Source organism: Hyla sarda, chromosome 1 (genome assembly GCF_029499605.1).
Source record: "Hyla sarda isolate aHylSar1 chromosome 1, aHylSar1.hap1, whole genome shotgun sequence".
Lineage (NCBI taxonomy): Eukaryota > Metazoa > Chordata > Amphibia > Anura > Hylidae > Hyla > Hyla sarda.
The window spans coordinates 463,113,188-463,138,648 of NC_079189.1; the positions used below are offsets into that span (position 1 = coordinate 463,113,188).

Below are 25,461 nucleotides of genomic sequence, written 5' to 3' on the forward strand. Positions count from 1 at the left end.
TATATATATATATATATATATATATATATATATTTATATATTTATATATATATATATATATATATATATATATATATATATAATATATATATATATATATATAATATATAACTCAATGTGTGTGTGTCCCAGCATCACGTCCAAACGGCAAAAGATATTAACATGAAACTTGATACACATGTTAACTAATATGTCAACAACAAACATAGGATAGGTAATTTAACCCTTACTCAACCCCATTTGTCTGGGTTTCTGTTTAAAATCCCATGCAAATCACGTGTTACTTATATGTCCACTTAAAATATAGGATAGTTAATTTAACCCTTAACTACCCCCATTTGTGAGGGTCATGGTTTTTGTTTAAAGTCCCATGCAAATCTATAGGAAATGTACCGTATTTTTCGCCGTATAAGACGCACTTTTTCTTCCCCAAAACTGGGGGGAAAAAGTTGGTGCGTCTTATACGGCGAATACACCCCTATCGCGGCGGTCCCTGCGGCCATCAACGGCCGGGATCCGAGGCTAATACAGGACATCACCGATCGCGTTGATGCCCTGTATTAACCCTTCAGACGCGGCGATCAAAGCTGACCGTCGCGTCTGAAGGGAAAGTGACACTAACCCGGCTGTTCAGTCGGGCTGTTCGGGACCATCACGATTTCACCGCGGCGGTCCCGAACAGCCCGACTGAATAGCCGGGTTAGTGCTTACAGGACACCGGGAAGGACCTTACCTGCCTCCTCGGTGTCTTCTCCGTTCAGGCATCCCCTGTATGGCCGATGCTCTCCTTCCTCGTCATCACGTCGTCGCGTACGCGCGTCATCGTGCGTAGCGACGGAGAGCAAGGATACCCAGCCGGCAGCAGAGACATTCCGGAGCGACGGCGACACGGCGATAGCGATGGAGCGACATCCAGGGCAGCGGTGACGGGTCCGGAGCGGCGGGGACACGTGAGTATTACCTCTTATGCAGTGGTCTTCAATCTGCGGACCTCCAGATGTTGCAAAACTACAACACCCAGCATGCTGGGAGTTGTAGTTTTGCAACATCTGGAGGTCCGCAGGTTGAAGACCACTATTGGGTTCAAAATCTTTATTTTTTTTAGATTTTGCACCTATAAATTGGGTGCGTCTTATAGGACGACAAATACGGTATGTTCCCACATAACTTCCGTACGGCTGGAGATATTTCAATAATACCTGGTACCCACATTACTTATATGTCAAATAAAAATATATGATAATTAAATTTACCCTTACCTACACTCAAGTCCCATGCAAGTATATGGGACTTCCGTTACCTTACTCCACAAGCTCCGCTCTGCATCTCCTGGTGAATGTGTCAGTCCAGCTTGCAAGCCACACCCCATCTCACAGACACGCCCACTGTTTAAGCCCCACCCATTTTATTCTCTACCCTTTTCGTGCATCCATCTGGCTCGCAAATCACCAAGTCCCACAAAGCCACGTCCCTTTCTATTTTCAGCTTACAATATCTTCATTACAAATCAGTCCCACCTGTGTGACGGAAATATACCTACTGACTAAGGCTACGTTCACACGGCCATGGTCTTCCATCCCGCTTTTCTCCCGTCACTGCCTTCTAAACAGACCATACTACTAACGGATGCAAAAGGATGCCAAATTTTTGCTTCCAGGCCAGCCCGATCCCCTGCTGATAAAATAATTTTGACACATACACTGCGGGGGCTAAATGTATATAGAATTGCTGTGGGGGACCTCATATAGTGAAATATGTTTGCCCCCCCCGCAGCACTTCTATATACATGTAGCCTCCGCAGCACTATGTGTCAAAAGGATTCTATCAGCAGTGTAAGTCTGTTCCATGATCGTAGTAGTAGGCCTGCAGCACTGCAGGAGTCTGCTGATTTCACCTCTTCTGAGCATGCTCAGAAGTAATAACGGTTCAAAAATGCATATTATAAACCGGGTGCAAACGGATGACTTTAACCCCCTCAAGGACCACAGTTTTTTCCGTTTTTCCACTTTTGCTTTTTCCTCCTCACCTTTTAAAAATCATAACCCTTTCAATTTTGCACCTTCAAATCCATATGATGGCTTATTTTTTGCGCCACCAATTCTACTTTGCAGTGACATCAGTCATAAAATTTTTTGTAACTTTTGGGGGCTTCAGTTTCTACGCAGTACATTTTTCGGTAAAAATTATATAGGTTTGATTTTGTCGTACTTCTGGAAAAAATCATAACTACATGCAGGAAAATGTATACGTTTAAAATTGTCATCTTCTGACCCCTATAACTTTTTTATTTTACTGCGTATGGGGCGGTATGAGGGCTCATTTTTTGCGGTACCATTTTTGTATTGATCAGACTTTTTGACCGCTTTTTATTCATTTTTTCATGATATAAAAAGTGACCAAAAATATGTTATTTTGGACTTTGGAATTTTTTTGCACGTACGCCATTGACCGTGCGGTTTAATTAATGATATATTTTTATAGTTCAGACATTTACGCAGGCGGCGATAACACACATTTATATTTATTTTTATTTACATGTTTTTTTATAGGAAATGGGGGTGATTTGGACTTTTATTAGGGAAAGGGTTAAATCACATTTATTAACTTTTTTTTTACACTCTTTTTTGCAGTGTTATAGCTCCCATAGGGGGCTATAACACTGCACACACTGATCTTATACACTGATTACTGCAAAGCCATAGCTTTGCATTGATCAGTGTTATCGGCGGTTGATTGCTTCAGCTGATTGCTGAAGTTTTTTTGCGCGTACGCCATTGACTGTGCTTTTTAATTAATGATATATTTTTATAATTCGGACATTTCCGCACACGGCGATACCACATATTTTTATTTACACAGTTTTTTTTTTTTTTTTTTTAGATAAGGGGGGTGATTCAAACTTTTATTAGGGGAGGTGTTAAATGATCTTTATTCACTTTTTTTTTTTGCAGTGCTATAGCTCCCATAGGAGGCTATAACACTGCACACACTGATCTTTTACATTGATCACTGGTTTCTCATAAGAAACCACTGATCGATGATTCTGCCGCTTGACTGCTCATGCCTGGATCTCAGGCACTGAGCAGTCATTCGGCGATCGGACAGCATGGAGGCAGGTAGGGATCCTCCGGCTGTCTTGTAAGCTGTTCGTGATGCCACAATTTCGACGCGGCGATCCCGAACAGCCCCCTGAGCTAACCGGCATGGTTTTACTTTCACTTTAGACGCAGCGTTCAACGCCGCGTTTAAAGGGTTAATAGCGTGCGGCACCGCGATCACTGCCGCGCGCTGTTAGCCACGGGTCCCTGCCCCGCATTATAGATCGTGGCCCCGCGTTATAGATCGGGAGCGGTCTCATGACGTACTGGTATGTCATGGGTCCTTAAAGGGGTTATCCAGGAAAAAACTTTTTTATATATATCAACTGGCTACAGAAAGTTAAACAGATTTGTAAATTACTTCAATAAAAAAAATCTTAATCCTTTCAGTACTTATCAGTTTCTGAAGTTAAGGTTGTTCTTTTCTGTCTAAGTGCTCTCTGATGACACGTGTCACGGGAACCGCCTAGTATAGAACAGGTTTGCTATGGGGATTTGCTTCTAAACTGGGTGGTTCCCGAGACACGTGTCATCAGAGAGCCCTTAGACAGAAAAGAACAACCTTAACTTCAGAAGCTCAAAAGTACTGAAAGGAATAAGATTTTTTAATAGAAGTAATTTACAAATCTGTTTAACTTTCTGGAGCCAGTTGATATGTAAAAAAATGTTTTTTCCTGGATAACCCCTTTAAGAGGTTACTCCCGTGGAAACCTTTTTTTTTTTTTTTTTTAAATCAACTGGTGCCAGAAAGTTAAACATATTTGTAAATCATGCCCGGACCTTCCAAGGTAGTGTGATTTGATTAAATAGACAATAGATAACTGGGTCGTGCTCCAATAATAATTCAATGGTTATTTATTTAAAATGTATAGTGCATTACTCCTCACAGGGCCCTTGTGAGAAAAAAACACATATAATAAATGTACAAGATTAAACGATCTTAAAATGTTAAGTATCACTGGCATATAAGATGGCTCTATGTAGACAAATTCATATAACGTCTTTACGGTATTGTGAAGATACAGTATAAATGTCCTTTTGTATGGCAATTATAAATCAAAGTGGATACTCTGTTACCGGTCCTGGATGATGTGGCTCTGTCAGCTCCCGTGCCTGGATATCACAGTCAGCGGTCTTAGATGGTGCTGTGGCTTTGACTCTCAAGATCCACGCTGGGTAGATGGAACTTGCCTCGTGTAGATGGCGTGTGACGTCAGCTTGAGCCGGAGCTGGCCAGGTAAAATCAGGACCGGACACTAGTCTAGATCGACTAATGCGTAGGAGATCCACAATGTGATGAATTTGCTCCGTGAGCAGTAGCTTAAGTTCATAAAGAGCATAAATGCCAGTGAACAGGATTAATAAACAGGACTAGACGCGTTTCAGGGTTCTCAGATACGACCCTTTCCTCAGTAGTCATAATGATTAATAACAATGTTTATCTATTTATAGGAGCACGAATCCCATGATTCAACAGTATTCTAAGTGATAACAAAAACATGGAATGGATAATCAAGTTACCTAGAGAGCAAAGTAGATGAATGTGTATGTGAATACCGTCAGAAGACGGAAAATAGACGTATTAGATTACGTATATGAGTGAAACTGACTGGACTACTTGTGGGATTGCAATTAAATATCTTTCCCACAATTACAGTGAAAAAGTAGACACTATTAATGAAATGAAAGTAAAAATAAAAATGAATATGAAAATAGAAGTAAAATTGAAAGTAAAACATAAATAAAAATGAAAATGAAAAAGAGAATAAAAATAAAAATGAACATAAAAAATAAATAAAAAGGAATGAAATAAAAATTGAATGTTAATGAAAGATAAAGTCTAAAGAGTAATAAAATAAAAACAAGAATAAAAGTAAAAATAGATAAATACAAAATAAGATAAAAATGTGTAAGTAAGATGACAGTGTAGAGGATGGAATCAGTCCATGGGGCACCCCCCTACCTGGCCAGCTCCGGCTCAAGCTGACGTCACACGCCATCTACACGAGGCAAGTTCATTCTACCCAGCGTGTAGTCTCCGGCTTCCAAGTCCAGCGGTGAGGAGATCGATACCATCAGCGCCTGCCAGCGCTTGGTCTCCTGACAAATCTACCATCAGCGCCTGCTAGCGCACGGTCTCCCGGCGATTCCATCATCGGCGCCTGCCAGTGCCACTAGCCTGGGACGACCACCATCGCATAACACCTGGATCTTGAGAGTCAAAGCCACAGCACCATCTAAGACCGCTGACTGTGATATCCAGGCACGGGAGCTGACAGAGCCACATCATCCAGGACCGGTAACAGAGTATCCACTTTGCTTTATAATTGCCATACAAAAGGACATTTATACTGTATCTTCACAATACCGTAAAGACGTTATATGAATTTGTCTACATAGAGCCATCTTATATGCCAGTGATACTTTTTAACATTTTAAGATCGTTTAATCTTGTACATTTATTATATGTGTTTTTTCTCACAAGGGCCCTGTGAGGAGTAATGCACTATACATTTTAAATAAATAACCATTGAATTATTATTGGAGCACGACCCAGTTATCTATTGTCTATTTAATCAAATCACACTACCTTGGAAGGTCCGGGCAATATTTTTCTATACATATTTCGTTATTTTTTGCAGCTGTGGTATAGTTGCATGCCCTGTTGACCTCAGGTAGGGTTTACACATTAATTGTGAGCTGCACTTGCACCTTTTTTCCTTTTCTTATATTTGTAAATCACTTCTATTAAAAAATCTTAATCCTTCCAGTACTTTTTAGGGGCTGTATACTAAAGAGAAATCCAAAAAAGTAATGCATTTCCTCTGATGTCAAGACCACAGTGCTCTCTGCTGACATCTGCTGTCCATTTTAGGAACTGTCTAGAGCAGCATATGTTTGCAATGGGGATTTTCGCCTGCTCTGGACAGTTCCTAAAATGGAAAGCAGAGGTCAGCAGAGAGCACTGTGGTCATGACATCAGAGGAAATGCATTTCTTTTTTTGATTTCTCATTAGTATACAGCCCCTAAAAAGTACTGGAAGGATTAGGATTGTTTAATAGAAGTGATTTACAAATCTGTTTAACTTTCTGGCACCAGTTAATAAAAAAAAAAAAAAAAAAAGTTTTCCTTGGGAGTACCCCTTTAACACCTTCTTGACCCGGTAAATTTTGATTTCCAGTGAATGTTTCCGCCTCATAGACCCATAACTTTTGTATTTATCCACTAACAAAGTTGTATTAGGGCTTATTTTTTGTGGGACAAGTTGTACTTTTCATTGCACACATATATTTTATCATATAATGTATTATGAAGCTAAGGCAAAATTGAAAAAAATATGGAATTGCGCAATTTTGGGGGGCAATAATGTAATTTTTTTTTTTTTTAGTTCACAGTTAAACTGACATTCTAACATTATTCTATGGGTCAGTACATTTCCAGCGATACCAAACTTGGATAATCTTTTTGTTTTATGACTTTAAAAAAAATTGAAAAATTGGGGGGAAAAAAACTCTGTTCAAAAAACAGGTCATGGGTTGAGAAGGTGTTAATTTAAAGCACTACTGTCGTTTGAAACAACTTTTTTCATTTAATGCTTCCTTAAAAACAAGACACATTCCTAATATACTTCATAAAAAATGTTTTTTGCTAAAGATGTGAAAAAATGGTTTAACCTTTTGGGGACGAAGGGCGTATGCATACACCCTTGCGTCCTGGTACTTAAGGGCGAAGGGCGTATCCATACGCCCGTGGTGACTGCTCATATCTATCAGCAGGCAACCCGTGCAAATGCCGAAGGGGGGTCATTAGACTCCCCCATGTCGGCGATCGGCGCAAATCGCAACTGAATTAACTGATTTGCGCTGATTCCGGGTCATTACGGGTCTATGGTGAGCCGGAATATAAGGGGGATCGCGGTTGTCTAAGACACCCACAATCCCCCTGAAGCGATAGGAGTGAGGTGGCACGGGTGCCACCCCTCCTATCCCTGCTATTGGTGGTATAGACGCGACCACCAATAGCAGATCTGGGGTGGGGGGGTTTACTTTAGTTTTCCCCATCCTACCCACCCACAATAGGCGGGCCAGAACCGGGAAAACGAAGAGGAGTAGCGCCGAAGATCACTTACCCGTCCAGAGGCAGCGGAGCGGCGGAGATCTGCAGGCGGCGTGCGGCAGAAGAGGACGGCTCCCTGGATGCGACGGAAGCCGGTGAGTTGCCTAGCAACATCTAGAGGGCTACAGTCTGAGACCACTATAGTGGTCTCTAGACTGTAGCCCTCCAGATGTTGCAAAACTACAACTCCCAGTATGCCCATGCATGTGGGCATGCTGGAATTTGTAGTTTTGCAACAGCTGGAGGTCTACAGTTTAGAGACCACTGCACAGTGATCTCTATACTGCCCTCTAGATCTTGCAAAACTACAACTCCTAGCATGCCCACACAGCTGTTTGCTGTCTGGGCATGCTGGGAGTTGTAGTTTTGCAACATCTGGAGGTCCACAGTTTGGAGATCACTGTTCAGTGGTCTCTAAATTGTAGCACTCCAGATGTTGCAAAACTACAAATTCCAGCATGCCCACACAGCAAACAGCTGTCTCGGCATGCTGGGAGTTGTAGTTGCGTACCTCCAGCTGTTGCATAACTACATCTCCCAGCATGCCCTTCTGTGATCAGTACATGCTGGGAATTGTAGTTTTGCAACAGCTGGAGGCACACTGGTTGGAAAATATTGAGTTAGGTAACAGAACCTAACTGAAGGTTTTCCAACCAGTGTGCCTCCAGCTGTTGCAAAACTACAACTCCCAGCATGCACGGTCTGTCAGTACATGCGGGGAGTTGTAGTTTTGAAACAGCTGGAGGTTACATTCACAGGCGGGTTTACAGTAAGTTTCCTGCAAATTTTTCGCCGCAGCGCAAATTCCTAGCGGGAAACTCACCATAACCCGCCAGTGCGAATGTACCCTAAAAACTAGGGGTGTGAATCGCCAAGAATTTGTCGATTCGATACGAATCGCGATACCGTCTAGGTGACTATACATCGCGATATATCCCGATTCTCTTTAAAAAACAATGTCTTTTACGCTTTTATTAAAACTTTATTTTTATTTAATTTTTTTTTTGTACACTTTATTAGTCTTTTAGGAATCATTAGATTCCTCAGACAGATGAATAGAGTTCTATTGAACTCCATTTATCTGCGATCCATTGATAGAGCCTGGTCCAGCCAGGCTCGATCAATGACAGAGCCACAGAGAGCATACACATCTCCCTTTAGACGCCGCTGTCAGCTTTGACAGCGGCGATCTAAAGGGTTAATAGCCAGCCGCGGCGATCGCCGAATGCTGGCTATTAGCGGCGGCCCCCAGCTACTAAGAACAGGAGTCAGAGCCCTCTCCATACATTCAGAGCGCTGCCGCCGTGTCAGATCCGGCTGACAAAATGTGGAACTTGTATCTCCTGATGCCCGGGACATGCTTTCTGTGCATCAGGAGATACAAATTCCACATCACTAAAAGAATTGATTCAAAAATATTTTGAATCGATTCAGTATCGGCAAGTGAAAAATCGCGATAATCGCGGGAATCGATTTTTTTCTTACATCCCTACTAAAAACACTACACTACACTAACACCTAATAAAGAGTAAAACCCTACATATTAGGGATCGACCGATTATCGGTATGGCCGATATTATCGGCCGATAATCACGATTTTGGGCATTATCGGTATCGGCAATTACCTTGCCGATAATGCCCCGCACCGCGACCGCCGACCCCACCCCCCCCCCCCCCCCCCCCCCCGACCCGCCGCACCGCACCCCCGACCCACCGCACCGCGTCGCACCCCCCACCGTGATGCTGGGCGGTATACCGGTATGGATTTTTGCCCATACCGCTATACCGGTCGGGCCCCTCCCCCACCCTCCGAGTCAATAAAAAAATTAAACTTACCCGTAATGGGGGTGGTCTGGGCCATCCATCCTTCCTGTAGTGTCCGGGGGAGTTCCGGGTGAAGAGTGAACCGGTCCGGGCTGTCCTTCTCCGGCGGTCATCTTCTCCACTCCGGGCAGGCTCTGGCCTAGTAGCTGCATAGACGCCGCTACGCCGTGACGTCAGCTTCGTCGCTGCGCACGGGCGTCACTGCGCAGCGGCGTCTATGCAGCGTACTAGGCCGGAGCCTGCCCGGAGTGGAGAAGATGACCGCCGGAGAAGGACAGCCCGGACCGGTTCACCCTCCACCCGGAACGCCCCCGGACACTACAGGAAGGAAGAATGGATGGCCCGGACCACCCTGACAGGTAGGGGGAGAGAAGCGGGTGGTGGCGGCGGCGGCGGCCTATGGCCCTGCAAAAGCCACTGCAGATCATTGATTTAAAGCGCCCGCGTTAAATCAATGATCTGCAGCGGTGTCGCATGGGGTTAATTAGCTGATAACTTATACCGGAATATCGGTATAAGTTATCGGCTATCGGCCCTAACCTGCACCGATTATCGGTATCGGCCCCAAAAAAACGATATCGGTCGATCCCTACTACATATACACCCCCTTACACTGTCCCCCCCCCCAATAAAAATGAAAAACATATTGTACGGCAGTGTTTCCAAAACGGAGCCTCCAGCTCTTGCAAAACAACAACTCCCAGCATTTCCGGACAGCCACTGACTGTCCAGGCATGCTGGGAGTTTAGCAACAGCTGGAGGCACCCTGTTTGGGAATCACTGGCGTAGAATACCCCTATGTCCACCGCTATGCAATCCCTAATTTAGTCCTCAAATGCGCATGGCGCGCTCTCACTTCGGAGCCCTGTCGTATTTCAAGGAAACAGTTTAGGGCCACATATGGGGTATCTCCGTACTCGGGAGAAATTACACTACAAATTTTGGGGGGCTTTTTCTCCTTTTACCCCTTATGAAAAGGAGAAGTTGGGGTCTACACCAGCCTGTTAGTGTAAAAAAAAAATTTACACTAACATGCTGGTGTTGCCCTTTACTTTTTATTTTCACAAGAGGTAAAAGGAAAAAAAGACCCCCAAAATTTGTAACTCAATTTCTCCTGAGTACGGAGATACCCCATATGTGGGCGTAAAATACTCTGCGGGTGCACAACAAGGCTCAGGAGTGAGAGCGCACCGTGTACATTTGAGGCCTAAATTGGTGATTTGCACAGGGGGGGCTGATTTTACAGCGGTTCTGACATAAACCCCAAAAAAATAAATACCCACATGTGACCCCATTTTGGAAACCACACCCCTCACGGAACGTAACAAGGGGTACAGTGAGCATTTGCGCACCACAAGTGTCTGACAGATTTTTGGAACAGTGGTCAGTGAAAATGTAAATGTAATTTTTCATTTGCACAGCCCACTGTTCCAAAGATCTGTCCAACGCCAATGGCGCTCCTTCTCTTTTGAGCATTGTAGTTCGCTCGCAGTGCACTTGACGTCCAAACATGGGGTATTTCCATACTCAGAAGAAATGGGGTTACAAATTTTGGGGGGCATTTTCTCCTATTACCCCATGTAAAAAAGTAAAATTTGGGGAAATGTTTTCATTTACACATCCGACTTTAACAAAAAGTTGTCAAACACCTGTGGGGTGTTAAGGCTCACTGTACCCCTTGTTACGTTCCTTGAGGGGTGTAGTTTCCATAATAGTATGCCATGTGGGGGGGTTTACTGTTGTGGCACCATAGGGGCTTCCTAAATGGAACATGCCCCCCAAAAACCATTTCAGAAAAACTCACTCTCCTAAATCCCATTGTTGCTCTTTCGCTTCTGAGCCCTCTAGTCCACCCACCGAACGCTTGACATACACATATGAGGTATTTTCTTACTCGAGAGAAATTGGGTTACAAATTTTGAGAGGATTTTTTTCCTTTTCCCCTTGTAAAAATTCAAAAACTGGGTCTACAAGAACATGCGAGTGTAAAAAATGAAGATTTAGAATTTTCTCCTTCACTTTGCTGCTATTCCTGTGAAACACCTAAAGGGTTAACACACTTACTGAATGTTATTTTGGATACTTTGAGAGGGGCAGCTTTTATAATGGGGTCATTTATGGGGTATTTCTAACCAGAAGACCCTTCAAATCCACTTCAAACCTGAACGAACCTGCGAAAAATTGGAAAATTGCTGCTGAACTTTGAAGCCCTCTGATGTCTTCCAAAACTAAAAACATACATACATGTATGTCATGGGTCGGCTCCCATTCTATAACGTGGGGCCACGGCGTGGCCCCTCGTCATAGCGGGTCGGGCCTAGCAACGGCGAGGACCCGTGGCTAATAGCGCGCGGCAGTGATCGCGGTGCCGCACGCTATTAACCCTTTAGACGCAGCGTTCAAAGTTGAATGCCGCGTCTAAAGGGAAAGTAAACTAATGCCGGTTAGCTCAGGGAGCTGCTCGGGATCGCCGCGGCAAAATCGCGGCATCCCGAACAGCTTACATGACAGCCGGAGGATCCCTACCTACCTCCATGCTGTCCGATCACCGAATGACTGCTCAGTGCCGGAGATCCAGGCATGAGCAGTCAAGCGGCAGAATCATCGATCACTGGTTTCCTATGAGAAACCAGTGATCATTGTAAAAGATCAGTGTGTGCAGTGTTATAGGTCCCTATGGGAGCTATAACATTGCAAAAAAATAAGTGGAAAAAAAAGTGAATAAAGATCATTTAACCCCTTCTCTAATAAAAGTTTGAATCACCCCCCTTTTCCTATTTAAAAAAAAAAAAAAACTGTGTGAATAAAAATAAACATATGTGGTATCTTCGCGTGCGGAAATGTCCGAATTATAAAAATATATAATTAATTAAACCATACGGTCAATGGCGTACGCGGAAAAAAATTCAAAAGTCCAAAAAAGCTTATTTTTGGTCACTTTTTTTATATCATGAAAAAAGGAATAAAAAGCAATCAAAAAGTCCAGTGATTACAAAAATGGTACCGCTAAAAACTTCAGATCACAACACAAAAAATTAGCCCTCATACCGTCCCATACGCAGAAAAATAAAAAAGTTATAGGGGTCAGAAGATGACAATTTTAAACATATAAATTTTCCTGCATGTAGTTATGATTTTTTCCAGACGTACAATAAAAACAAACCTATATAAGTAGGGTATCATTTTAACCGTATGGACCTACAGAATAAAGAAAAAGTGTCAATTTTACCGAAAAATGTACTGCGTAGAAACGGAAGCCCCCAAAAGTTGCAAAATTGTGTTTTTTTCTTCAATTTTGTCACACAATGAATTTTTTTTTTCGTTTCTCTGTAGATTTTTGGATAAAATGACTGATGTCATTACAAAGTAGAATTGGTGGCACAAAAAATAAGCCATCATATGGATTTTTAGGTGCAAAATTGAAAGAGTTTCGTTTTTTCCTCCTTACCTTTAAAAAATCATAAGTGCAAAAATGGAGAAACCCTGGGTTATGAAGGGGTTAAACATAATACACATAATGACACCAGTGAGGGAAAATATATACATATAGATGTTGGGGGGCCCCCCATATAGGTAATGTTGGAGTAGCATGCTGCATTAGGTGGAGGGAGTGCATACATGTATATCAAATATACATATATTTACCCCTCTCCAGAAAATGCGAATATACAGAAAGAAAAATTAACATGCAACATAGAAGGTATGCATGGGTGATGGTGGCATGCGTGAGTGATGGGTACGGAACAAATACTGTACAGAAAAATGGGGAAAAGAATATTTAATATATATTAGAAAAATAGTGATAAATAAAAATGAGGAAAAATCTGAAGAAAATGAGGAAAAATCTGAAAAAAATTATAAATAAAAGATATGGGTAGGTGAGGGGTAGGAGGGGGGGGGGGGGGAGACGTCACAAGCCAGATGGAGAATTCAAGGTTAGTATGTTGAAGGTACCTGCAATATAAAACAAACACCATAATGAAAAGAGGACCTGTAACAGAAGACATGGACATCCAAAAAACATAAAAAATTATATATATATATATATGTGAGCAACATATACAGAAAAACAACAACAAGGTGGATGACTATATATGTGGTGGAATGTAGAATAATGTATAATAAACCTAAATAAGGAAATGTACAAAAAAGTAGTGTAAGAATAGTAAATATGGGTGAACGAAGGGGGAGGGGTAGGGGAAAGGGATCAATGTAGGAGTGTGTAAATGAAAGGCAAATATACTTACAGGAAGGAGGCAAAGCTGTTGATCTCATTAAATCCCATGGGTATTTTCGTGCCAAGAGTTTCTATCCATTTGCATTCTTTTTGTGCCAGAAGATTTTTCCAATTGCCGCCTCATGCGCCAACATACACTCGGTCGATACCCCGAACCTGTAAAAGGGAAGGATCACTATTGTGGTACTGTGAAATGCCTGACTGGAGTTTTTTGGTGGAAAGGGTCTGGCTAATTTTTGGCCGCCTTGATGTCCAGGACATGTTCTCTCACCCTTCTGAGAAATTTGCGGTTGGTAAGACCCACATAGATTTTGTTGCATGGGCACTTAGCATAGTAGACTACACCCTTCGTAGAACCGTCAATATGATGTAGTATTTTATATATTTTCGTTTTGCTGGCATTTTCGAAGGTGGTGCTTTTTACTATGTTTACGCATGCAACACATTGGCCACAAGTAGAGGTCCCCCATTTTGTCATTTTGACCCAAAGAGTTGGGTTTGATTGGGACCTTGGTGGTAGCTATGGACTAGGGAATCCTTAATACTTTTAGATCTCCTAAAAGTCATGGAGGGGTTCCTGGGGAGGTATTTGAGGAGTACCTGATCGGTGGTGAGGAGAGGCCAATACTTTTCAATTGCTTTGTTCATGTCCTGAGTCAGTGAATGATATATTGTAATAAATCTAACGTCAGTGTCAGGGTTATTCTTGTTTGTTCTCCTTTTCTCCAGTAGGAGATGGACCCGGTTACTCTGATTGGCTCTCACAGGCCTTGTTCAGGCAATTTTCATTATAACCCCTTTCCTGAAAGCGTACCCTGAGATCTTGTGCCGGTTTCTCGAAGTCCGAGGTGTTGGAGCATATGCATCGGGCTCTCAGATATTGTCCTGTTGGAATATTGTTGACCAGATGGCGTGGATGTCCTGATTTAGCATGAAGTATTGTGTTGGCAGATGTACTCTTCCAGAAGAGATCTGTGTAGAGGAAGCCATCATTATTGTAATTCTAACATCAAGGAATTTAGTATGTTTGGTCCCTATGGTTGACGTGAGTTTTATGTTGAGGTCATTCTGGTTACGTTTTGTAATTTGATCATCGAGTTTTGTTTCTGGTCCCTGCCAAACTAGGAGAATGTCATCAAAAAATCTCCACCAGTATTGCACTTTTTCTATGCCAGATATAGGTTCTGAAATGAAGATGTCCCTTTCCCACAGCCCCAGGAACAGGTTGACATATGAGGGCACACAAGCCGCCCCCATTGCCGTGCCCTGGAGCTGTAAGAAGAGGGACTCCTTGAACATAAAAAAATTATGGGTAAGGATTAGGGATCGACCGATATGTTTTTTTTAGGGCCGATACCGATAATCGGTGAAGGTTAGGGCCGATAACCTATACCGATATTCCGGTATAAGTTATCGGCTATTTAACCCCCTGCGACACCGCTGCAGATCATTGATTTAAAGCGGGCGCTTTAAATCAATGATCTGCAGTGGCTTTTGCGGGGCCATAGGCCGCCGCCGCCACCCGCTTCTCTCCCCTACCTGTCAGGGTGGTCCGGGCCATCCATCGTTCATGTAGTGTCCGGGGGCGTTCCGGGTGGAGGGTGGTCTGGTCCGGGCTGTCCTTCTTCTCCAGGGGTCATCTTCTCCACTCCGGGCAGGCTCCGACCTAGTACGCTGCATAGACGCTGCTGCGCAGTGACGCCCATGCGCAGCGATGCACCTGACGTCATGGCGTAGCGGCGTCTATGCAGTGTACTAGGCCGGCCCGGAGTGGAGATGACCGTCGGAGAAGAAGGACAGCCCGGACCGGACCACCCTCCACCCGGAACGCCCCCGGACACTACATGAACGATGGATGGCCCGGACCACCCCCATTACGGGTAAGTTTAATTTTTTTATTGACTCGGAGGGTGGGGGAGGGGCCCGACCGGTATAGCGGTATGGTCAAAAATCCATACCGTTATACGGCCCAGCATCACGGTGGGGGGTGCGACGCGGGTCGGGGGGTGGCGGTCGCGGGGCGGTGCGGGGGCGGGGCATTATCGGCAAGATAATTGCCGATACCGATAATGCCTAAAATCGTGATTATCGGCTGATAATATTGGCCATACCGGTAATCGGTCGATCCCTAGTAAGGATGATCTTGAGAGCTGTTAACAAAAAATTACCGGTCCGGATTTAGGGAGCTAGAGGATAAAAAATATCTCACCGCTCGTATTCCATCGCTGTGTCGGATAGAAGTGTAAAGTTCTTTGACATCACAAGTGGCTATGATCATATCTGGTTACAATTGTACATTGTTCAATTTCCTTAAAATGTCGTTGGTGTCCTTTAAGAATGAAGGTAGGGTTTCTACAATAGAAGAAAGGTGGTGATCGATCAGGTGGCATAAAGGTTTGCATAGGTTACCACACCCTGAAACAATAGGTCACCCTGGTGGGCAAATGGCATTTTTATGTATTTTCAGGAGTAAGTATATAGAGGATGTAGTGGGCTTATTGGGTAAAACGCCTCCATTTGTTGCACTGTTAAAATGCCTTGTTGGAAAAATCTTCTGGCACAAAAAGAATGCAAATGGATAGAAACTCTCGGCACGAAAACACCCATGGGATTGAATGAGATCAACAGCCTTGCCTCCTTCCTGTAAGTATATTTGCCTTTCATTTACACACTCCTACATTGATCCCTTTCCCTCTCCCTCCCCCCTTTCCCCTCCTTTCCCACCCTACCGCTCCCCCTTCCCCACCCTACCCTTCGTTCACACATATGTACTATTGTTAAAACTACTTTTTTGTACATTACAAATGTATTTTTTACTATACATTATTCTACATTCAACCACATATATAGTCATCCACCTTGTTGTTTTTCTGTTTTTGGGTTTTGCATATGTTGCTCACATTTGTATATAATCTTTCATGTTTTTTGGATGTCCATGTCTTACGTGCCTTTTTTTCATTATGTTTGTCTTATATTGCAGGTACCTTCAATATACTAACCTTGAATTCTCCATGCATACCTTCTATGTTGCAAGTTACTTTTTCATTATGTATATTCACATTTTCTGGAGAGGGGTAAATATATGTATATTGGATATACATGTATGCACTCCCTCCACCTAATGCAGCATGCTACTCCAACATTACCTAAATGGGGGGCCCAACAATGTCTATATGTATATATTTTCCCTCACTGGTGTCATTATGTGTATTATCATGTTTAATGCGCTATTTGTATGTTTTCTATTGATCATCCCACTACACATTATTATACCTTATCACGGTTGTGATGTCCCACCACTTTCTCATTCTCTCATTGTCACTTCCCCATCAGCTGTTAACCATATTGTCTTACTCATTCCATTATTACTCTCTCATATATATCTCTCTTCTATATTTTATGTATAATCTTGTATATCTTTATTTTTCATATTTTATTTATTTGGTAACCTTGTATGCCCCTGTCTTGGCATATCACACCCATGATTGTTCGCACCCACTATCTCTTCCTCCCCTTGCATTTGTTTCAAACCCCACCCCCCTTCCTTTTTTTTCCCCCATCAATTGCCGTTCTCATTCATCTCTCACTCATTTATTCACTTCCACATTTATATATATTTCTTTGCTTTCACATGTATTATCCTTACATATTAGAAGCCTCATCATACACATTCCTCCATCTGCTATTCCCACAGTGGTCCGGTATACATACTATACACATTATTTGCTATTACATTGGCCATATTTTTGTGGCCACTTGCACTTTGGCCTCTAGTAACTGATGGCCGTGCACATGCGCAATCGCGCTATCGGCGGCCATGTTTCTATAGCCTATCGGCGGCCATTTTTCCATAGCCGAGCAGCGCATGATATACTATTCATTCATAGAGCGGCAGCTGCATATGTATATAGAAGCACTGTGGGGGGCAAATAACGCTATATGTCTGTCCCCCAAGCACATCTATATACATATGCAGCCGCCAGCGCTATGAATGAATAGTATAACTATCAGGATCATCTGGCCGGCGGCTGCTGGATCCGTTCTGATAAATAAACCATTCACATATAGCGCTGCAATGGAAAATGAAGACAAATATGCCGGCAGCGTCACATTATGCGCTAGCAGGGGTATAGATATATACATATAAATGCGCTGGCGGTGGTCATATTTTTATTAATGCGCTGGCGGGGGTCATATTTTTATTAATGCGCTGGCGGTGGTCATATTTTTATTAATGCGCTGGAGGGGGTATATATTTAAATAAATGCGCCGGCGGGAGGCATATTGTAAATGCACTGGGGGGACTAGATATATAGTGCTCTATGACGACACTGTCCCTTTAAGCATTAATTACTCTGGGATGCTTTTACTTTTCATTCTGATTCCGAGACAGTTTTTTGGTGACCTATTCTTCATTATGTTAGTGGTAAATTTTCATCTATACTTGTATCATTTCTTGGTGAAAATGTTTAACATTTTATGAAAAATGTGAACATTTTGCATTTTTTTTACTTTGAAACTCTCTGCTTATAAGGAAAATGGACATCCCAAATAAATTATATATTCATTTACATATACAATATGTCTACTTTATGTTTGCATCATAAAGTTGACCTGTTTTTACTTTTGCAAGACATCACGGCTTCAAATTTCAGCAGCAATTTTCCAATTTTTCACAATTTTCAAAATCGGAATTTTTCAGGTACCATTTCAATTTCAGTCAAAGGCTGACTGGGCATGCTGGGAGTTGTAGTTTTGGAAATCCTAAAAGCAGCAGTGAAGATCACTTTACAGCGATTTTCACTGCTGCCTTGGATGCCACCGTTGCCTCCACTTCGCCGGTCAGTCCTGACTGGCCAATCGCAGGGGATATGAGGAGGTGGCACCCCTACCACCTTGCTTCTATCCTTCAGAATGGTTGGAGCTGTCTCTGACATTTCCAATCATCCCTATTTTTCGGGCTATTGGATCACTGGAAACCCCAGGAATCGCCGCAAATCTCTGATCTGAGTTGATAGTCTCAGGACACCCCACCCCCAGGCCTTGTCCTGGGATGCCTGCTGAATTATTTCAGCAGGCATCCCGCTCCGGGCCCTGCCCGGCGGGGACCGAAATTCCCACAGTCGTACAGGTACGCCCTGGGTCCTTAACCCCTTAAGGACTCGGGCGTACCTGTACGTCCTGAGTCCGCTCCCGTGCTATAACGCGGGGCCACAGCTTGGCCCCGCTTCATAGCGGGTCGGGGCCGGCCGGGACTAGTGGGTAATAGCGCGCGGCACTGATCGCGGTGCCGCGCGCTATTAACCCTTTAGAAGCGCCGTTGCTGGTTAGCTCAGGGGGCTGTTCGGGATCGCTGCGGTGAAATCGCGGCATCCCGAAGAGCTGTAGGACAGCAGGAGGGTCCCCTTACCTGCCTCCTGGTGTCCGAACGCCGAATGACTGCTCATTGCCTGAGATCCAGGCATGAGCATTCAAGCGGCAGAATCATCCTTCGAGAAACCATTGATCAATGTAAAAATTCAGTGTATGCAGTGTTATAACCCCCTATGGGAGCTATAACACTGCAAAAAAAAAAAGTTAATAAAGATCATTTAACCCTTTTCCTAATAAAAGTTGGAAGCACCCCCCTTTTCCCATTTAAAAAAAACTGTGTAAATAAAAATAAACATATGTAGTATCGCCACGTTTATAAAAATATATTGTTAATTAAACTGGATGGTCAATGGCTTGGATTCCAAAGTCCAAAATAGTGTATTTTTGGTCACTTTTTATATAATGTAAAAATGAATAAAAAGTGATCAAAAAGTCCGATAAATACAAAAATGGTACCACTAAAAACTTCAGATCACGGAGCAAAAAATGAGCCCTCATACCAACCGGTACGTGGAAAAATAAAAAAGTTATAGGGGTCAGAAAATGACAATTTTAAACGTATACATTTCCTTCATGTAGTTATGACTTTTTTTTCCAGAAGTACGACAAAATCAAACCTATATAAGTAGGGTATCATTTTAATTTTATGGAACTACAGAATAAAGATAAGGTGTCATTTTTACAGAAAAATTTACAGTGTAGAAACAGAAGCCCCCAAAAGTTACAAAATGAAGTTTTTTCTTCAATTTTATCGCACAATGATATTTTTTTCCGCTTTGCTGTAGATTTTTGGGTAAAATGACTGATATATTGCAAAGTAGAATTGGTGGCGCAAAAAATAAGCCATCATATGGATATTTAGGTGCAAAATTGAAAAGGTAAGGATTTTTTAAAAGTAAGGAGGAGGAAACGAAAGTGGAAAAACGCTCAGTCCTTAAAGGGGTTCTCCGGTGCTTACACATCTTATCCCCTATCCAAAGGATAGGGGATAAGATGCCTGATCGCGGGAGTCCCGCCGCTGGGGACTCCTGGGATCATGCACGAGGCACCCCGTTTGTAATCAGTACCCGGAGCATGTTCGCTCTGGGTCTGATTACCGACAACCACAAGACCGGCGGTGTGTGACGTCACGCCTCCGCCCCCGTGTGAAGTCACGCTCCGCCCCTCAATGCAAGCCTACGGGAGGGGGCGTGATTGCTGTCACGCCCCCTCCCTTAGGCTTGCATTGAGGGGCAGAGCGTGACGTCACACGGGGGCGGAGGCGTGACGTCACATGCCGCCGGCCTTGTGGTCGTCGGTAATCACTCCGAACACGCTCCGGGGACTGATTACAAATGGGGTGCCGCGTGCATGATCCCGGGGGTCCCCAGCGGTGGGACTCCCGCGATCAGGCATCTTATCCCCTATCCTTTGGATAGGGGATAAGATGTGTAAGCACCGGAGAACCCCTTTAAGGGGTTAAGTACCAGGGCGTCAGGGCTTACTTAAGTGGTTAATAGTCCCCATAGGAGACTATTTATAGCAATCATTTGATTGCTAATACTGTTCAGTGCTGTGCATAGGATGTAGCACTGATCAGTGTTATCGGCTATCTCAGGCCAGATCAGAAGACCCCTGGAGACTGACTGAGGCAGGTGAGGGGACATCAGTCCACCATTATGGATGATCGAATCTGCGCGGCATTTCTTTACAGTATCTAGCAGGAACAAAACTCATCTGCTAGTTGGAAACCGTATACCTAATATTACATGGATTACTATTCAGATAGGCTGCATTATGTACATTATGATCTCTAAAAAAAAAATTTTATTCAGAAAAAAGGCATAAATATATTTGCTAACGACAGCGAAAATTTAGCGCCCATCGATGCAGAGCAGCCTAGTAATAACTCTTTGGAGTCTGTAAGAATTTTGTGCTGTACAATCTCTTATTTCATTACAGCACTATTTTGTTGTAATAATCCGCACCAGCTTCAACTGCAGCCTAGAATAAAACAGGGGGAATATTCTAGTGGATCAAATCAGTTCAGAGCATTTACTTTCCAGGAATGGTAGGTCATAAAAATCTGTCAACATATTATTAGAATGCACAGAGTCAAGCCCTATTTCTTTATGGCAAAGTACACCGCTTTTCTTCACTTTCTCTGACCTCCTGGGAAATGCTCTCTTAAGTATTTGTCACCCACTGATCCTCCCCTCTTATCATACTACCATATTAACTGGGAAGAAGAAACTTTAAAAATATCTTTTACTCAGAAATACATGACTGGCTCTTACTATTTGTTTATGGTAGGACACAAGAAGCAGGGGTCCAGCTCCTCACCCAATGGTTCCCTTTAATGACTAAGCCTGTTTTGGCCTTAATGATGGGGCACGTTGTCATATAGGTTGTGTTTTATTTTACTAATTATAATTAGTATAAGTGTCATATTTTTAGTGCCGTGATCTGTTACCTTTTTTGTTTTGATGGGCCTTTTTGATCACTTTTTTTCTGGTATATAAATTGACTAAACATCAGCAATTCTGAACTTAATTCTGGTATTTATGTACATTTACCACGCGGTTTCATTAATGTTAAATTTTAATATTTATGCCAAATATGTTTTTATTTTTTACATTATTTTATTTGAAAAATGGGGGGAAAAGGGTGATTTAACGTTGTTAGGGGTGCGCCTTATTCACATTTATAAAAAAAAAAAAAAAAAAAATTATTCTTCATTATGGGGATTATTACATGCACTCTTTTGATTGCAAACACTGTTCAATGCTATGCCATAACATAGCACTGTTCAGTGTTATTGGCGCTCTGCTTATATAGGCTGCCTGTATCTTTAGAGTGCACCAAGAAGATAGCAGAGAGGCAGATAGGGACCCTCCATAAGACTCTCCTTTGTCTGGCATTAGCAGGGAGTCCTGGCTGCTGATAGCAGGCACTTCTCACTGGCCTTGAAGTGAGATCAGCTCTTGACCTTGCTTCAGAGTCTCTTAGTGGACTCGCAACATACATTGCCATTCATGAACAGGACTCCCTGCCCTTTGCTATGGCACATCCTTTGGCAAAACGTTCGTTCTGGGTTCTTGTGACACCGCCACTGGCCATTTAAAAGCGTGTCCTGCAATATGTTCTCTGTGACAGCAGGACCCTTTGAAACATTGAGGTACATGGAGCAAAAAATGTTCAAGCAGGCATGGAATAACACCATCATTGGTGGTAATTATGCTTATACTATTGTAAGGTTATATTGTTGCAGATGTCATCTAAAGTATAAAAAAGCCTTTACATCGGAATTGTTCTGCCTGCAATCAACTCCTCACTGATAAATATGATGATATCTGTGTTAAATGGCAGCATTGTAAATTTAGCCCTAATCTGCAAACTGAGGTCTATTCTTTCCTTAAGTGGTTCAAATTCCGGGTGTCTGAAATTTGCAGGGTTTTTCACCTTTCGACAGTTCCTCTGATGAGGTCTCTTAGGGTAAAATGTTTCTGAATCTGATTCATCTGGGTAATATTTATATTTACTCCAAACAGAAAAAAAAAATCTTATCTATTTAGAACAGTAAAGTTGGCAGTGGAATCAGTCAAAGTATAGTATAGTATAGTATACTAATATATAGTATAATAAGCATAAATCTAATAGGGGAATATCTTTAGTTTTTTTGCAGTGAAAAAGTATTTGCTTGTTTCCAGTGCTTGCTTTGTTTATTACAATTCCTATTTATTTCTCACATGTAACTGACAAACAGCTTGAGTGACAATTGGACCCTTCACATGTTGCAGCCACCAGGCTTGTAATTGACACTAAAATAAGAGCTTGTTATTAACAGGGAGGTTATTAACCCTCGGTTATTAAGTCTCTGTATGGTTGCTCAGACAAATCTCATTAGCATATTTCCAGGACCTTATGTGGTGTTTACACATTGCTGTCACTATATAAATGGCAAAAAACATTAAAAAAAAATATATATGTTGCCATTACTAGTATGTATCCTACAGTTTTTTTTAAATCATTGTTTTAAAGCTTTCTTTGAGGCACATTGATGGTTATGTTACTGTTGCATATTTCATGCAAATCTCTGGGCAACCCTTAGAATTTTTTGCCTCTCTTTCTGACAGATTGTTAATTGCATGGTTTGTATGCGTTTGACTATAAAGAAATGAAATATTTGTGAACACATTTGATTTGAAGAGTTGTCTTTCTGTGTAAAAGCATATATTAAGGATTTGCTGTACAAAATACATAAGGATTAAGAATTTGCTCTGCAATGCCTCTGTCAGGCTGCTAATATGAAAATGTTAATTGTTATTTATTTGCTTTTTAATGCAGGGCTTTCTAACTACCTGCAATTCAGAAGCGGTTTTGCTTCAAGCAGAGGACTGTATGAATACTGGAGAAGTGGCTGGAGTGGCTTCACAGGTGAGTCATCTAGAAGTAAAAATATCATACTTCAAAGGAACACCAAAAAGAAAACCCTTTACCTTGTACTACCACAACTTTTGACTATAGTGTTTCTTTAAAATCCTGACAGAATTTATATACATACAGTGGGGCAAAAAAGTATTTAGTCCGCCACCAATTGTGCAAGTTCTCCCACTTAAAAAGATGAGGCCTGTAATTTTCATCATAGGTATACCTCAACTATTATAGACATAATGAGAAAAAAAATCCATAAAATCACATTCTTATTTTTAAAGAATTTATTTTCAAATGATGGTAGAAAATAAGTATTTGGTCACCTACAAACAAGCAAGATTTCTGGCTCTCACAGACCTGTAACTTCTTCTTTAAGAGTCTCCTCTGTCCTCCAGTCGTTACCTGTATTAATGGCACCAGTTTGAACTTATCAGTATAAAAGACACCTGTCCACTACCTCAAACGGTCACACTTAAAACTCCCACTATGGCCAAGACCAAAGAGCTGTCAAAGGACACCAGAAACAAAATTGTAGACCTGTACCAGACTGGGAAGACTGAATCTGCAATAGGCAAGCAGCTTGGTGTGAATAAATCAACTGTGGGAGCAATTATTAGAAAATGGAAGACATACAAGACCACTGATAATCTCCCTCGATCTGGGGCTCCACGCAGGCTCTCACCTCGTGGTGTCAAAATGATCACAAGAACGGTGAGCAAAAATTGATAATCCAGAAGAGTATTGGGAGAATGTCATATGATCAGATAAAACCAAAGTAGAACTTTTTGGTAAAAATTCATCATGTTTGGAGGAGAAAGAATGCTGAGTTGCATCCGAAGAACACATACCTACTGTGAAGCATGGGGGTGGAAACATAATACTTTGGGGCTATTTTTCTGCTAAGGGAGCAGGACAACTGATCCGTGTACAGGAAAGAATGAATGGGGCGATGTATTGTGAGATTTTGAGTGAAGAAGCATTTCAAGGTCCTGTAGTGGCCTAGCCAGGCTACAGATCTCAACCTCATAGAAAACCTTTTGAGGGAGTTGAAAGTCTGTGCTGCCCAGCGACAGCCCCAAAACATCACTGCTCTAGAGGAGATCTGCATGGAGGAATGGGCCAAAATACCAACAGTGTGTGAAAACCTTGTGAAGACTTACAGAAAATGTTTGACCTCTGTCATTGCCAACAAAGGGTATAACAAAGTATTGAGATGAACTTTTGTTATTGACCAAATTTTTTTTCTCATTATGTTTCTCATAGTTGAGGTAAAACTATGATGAAAATTACAGACCCCTCTCATCTTTTTAAGTGGGAGAACTTGCACAATTGGTGGCTGACTAAATATTTGGGTAGTGTATCTCTTGGCAAGAGATCTTTGATTGCATCGTAGAGGCATGTCTTACAGTCAAATACATTTTGCCCAGTTGACTGACCATAGAGGGGGCACTTAATTGAAGTGAGAGAAGCCGGATGATTGTTTTGATGAATTGCCCACCATTAAGGCCATACTGGCCTAGCTTCTAGGAGGTGTTGTAAGCAGTGGTTAAACAAGGACACACATGGTGAACAGGCTCCAGACAGACCAGTAGATAGAGAGGATTGTTAGAGCCACCAACAAGCACGAGCAGCCCCCACAGTTTTCCTGTCCACCGTCCAGACACAGTTGCACCTCCATTACACACCCTATCACTGTCTGGACCATTTCCAGGCTCTTAGCTGATGGAAATTTTATATCACGGCACCAACTACATGTCCTGCCGTTGGTAGCCAGCCACTTTCTCCTTCATTTGCAATGTTATCGAGGAGGAGAAACCTGGACTGCATTATACTGGAACCATAGACTTCATTAGTGACAAATCCAGGTTCTGTTTGGGATCCAACAGTGGTCAGGTTCTCACATTAAAGTGAGAGCTTCAATCACACTTCCCTAACTGCTGGTGTGATAATCTGGGGAGCATTCGCATGCGATGGTTGGTCCCCGCCTAGAAGTTATACAAGGGACACTAACAGCTCTGCTATATGTGGAGGACATCCTACAGTCACATATTGCCTCTCATGGAATTTTTCAGCAGGATAATATTTGCCCAAACACTGCAAGGGTTTCCCAGGAATGTTCTCTGCCAGATTGGCCTGCCCGGTCGATACAATTATTGCTATTTGAACATTCATGGCAAGCCAGTGTGCAGGATCTGCGAGCCCAGCAGCAACATCTGTGCTGCAGTATTTCATACATACAGAACCTGTATGCTTCCATGCCCAACTGTATTTAATTTTGTATCCAGGCTAAAGGAGGCCCAACGGGATACTAGAGCCTCTTTTCAGTTGTACGGTCTTCCCCAATAAGCTTAAAGGGATAAGATATCTAGGGCGGAGTACCCCTTTAAACTTACTGGGGA

At 42.5% G+C, this 25,461-nt stretch overlaps 1 protein-coding gene across 1 annotated transcript in view; it reads left to right on the forward strand.

Moving 5' to 3' along the window:
* Positions 1-25,461, forward strand: part of KNTC1 (kinetochore associated 1) — a 242,213-nt gene that overhangs the window by 211,119 nt on the left and 5,633 nt on the right. Inside the window, exon 61 of the mRNA XM_056535369.1 lies at positions 22,976-23,065. Coding sequence (XP_056391344.1) covers positions 22,976-23,065 — 90 coding nt within the window. The remainder of the gene's footprint in view (positions 1-22,975; positions 23,066-25,461) is intronic.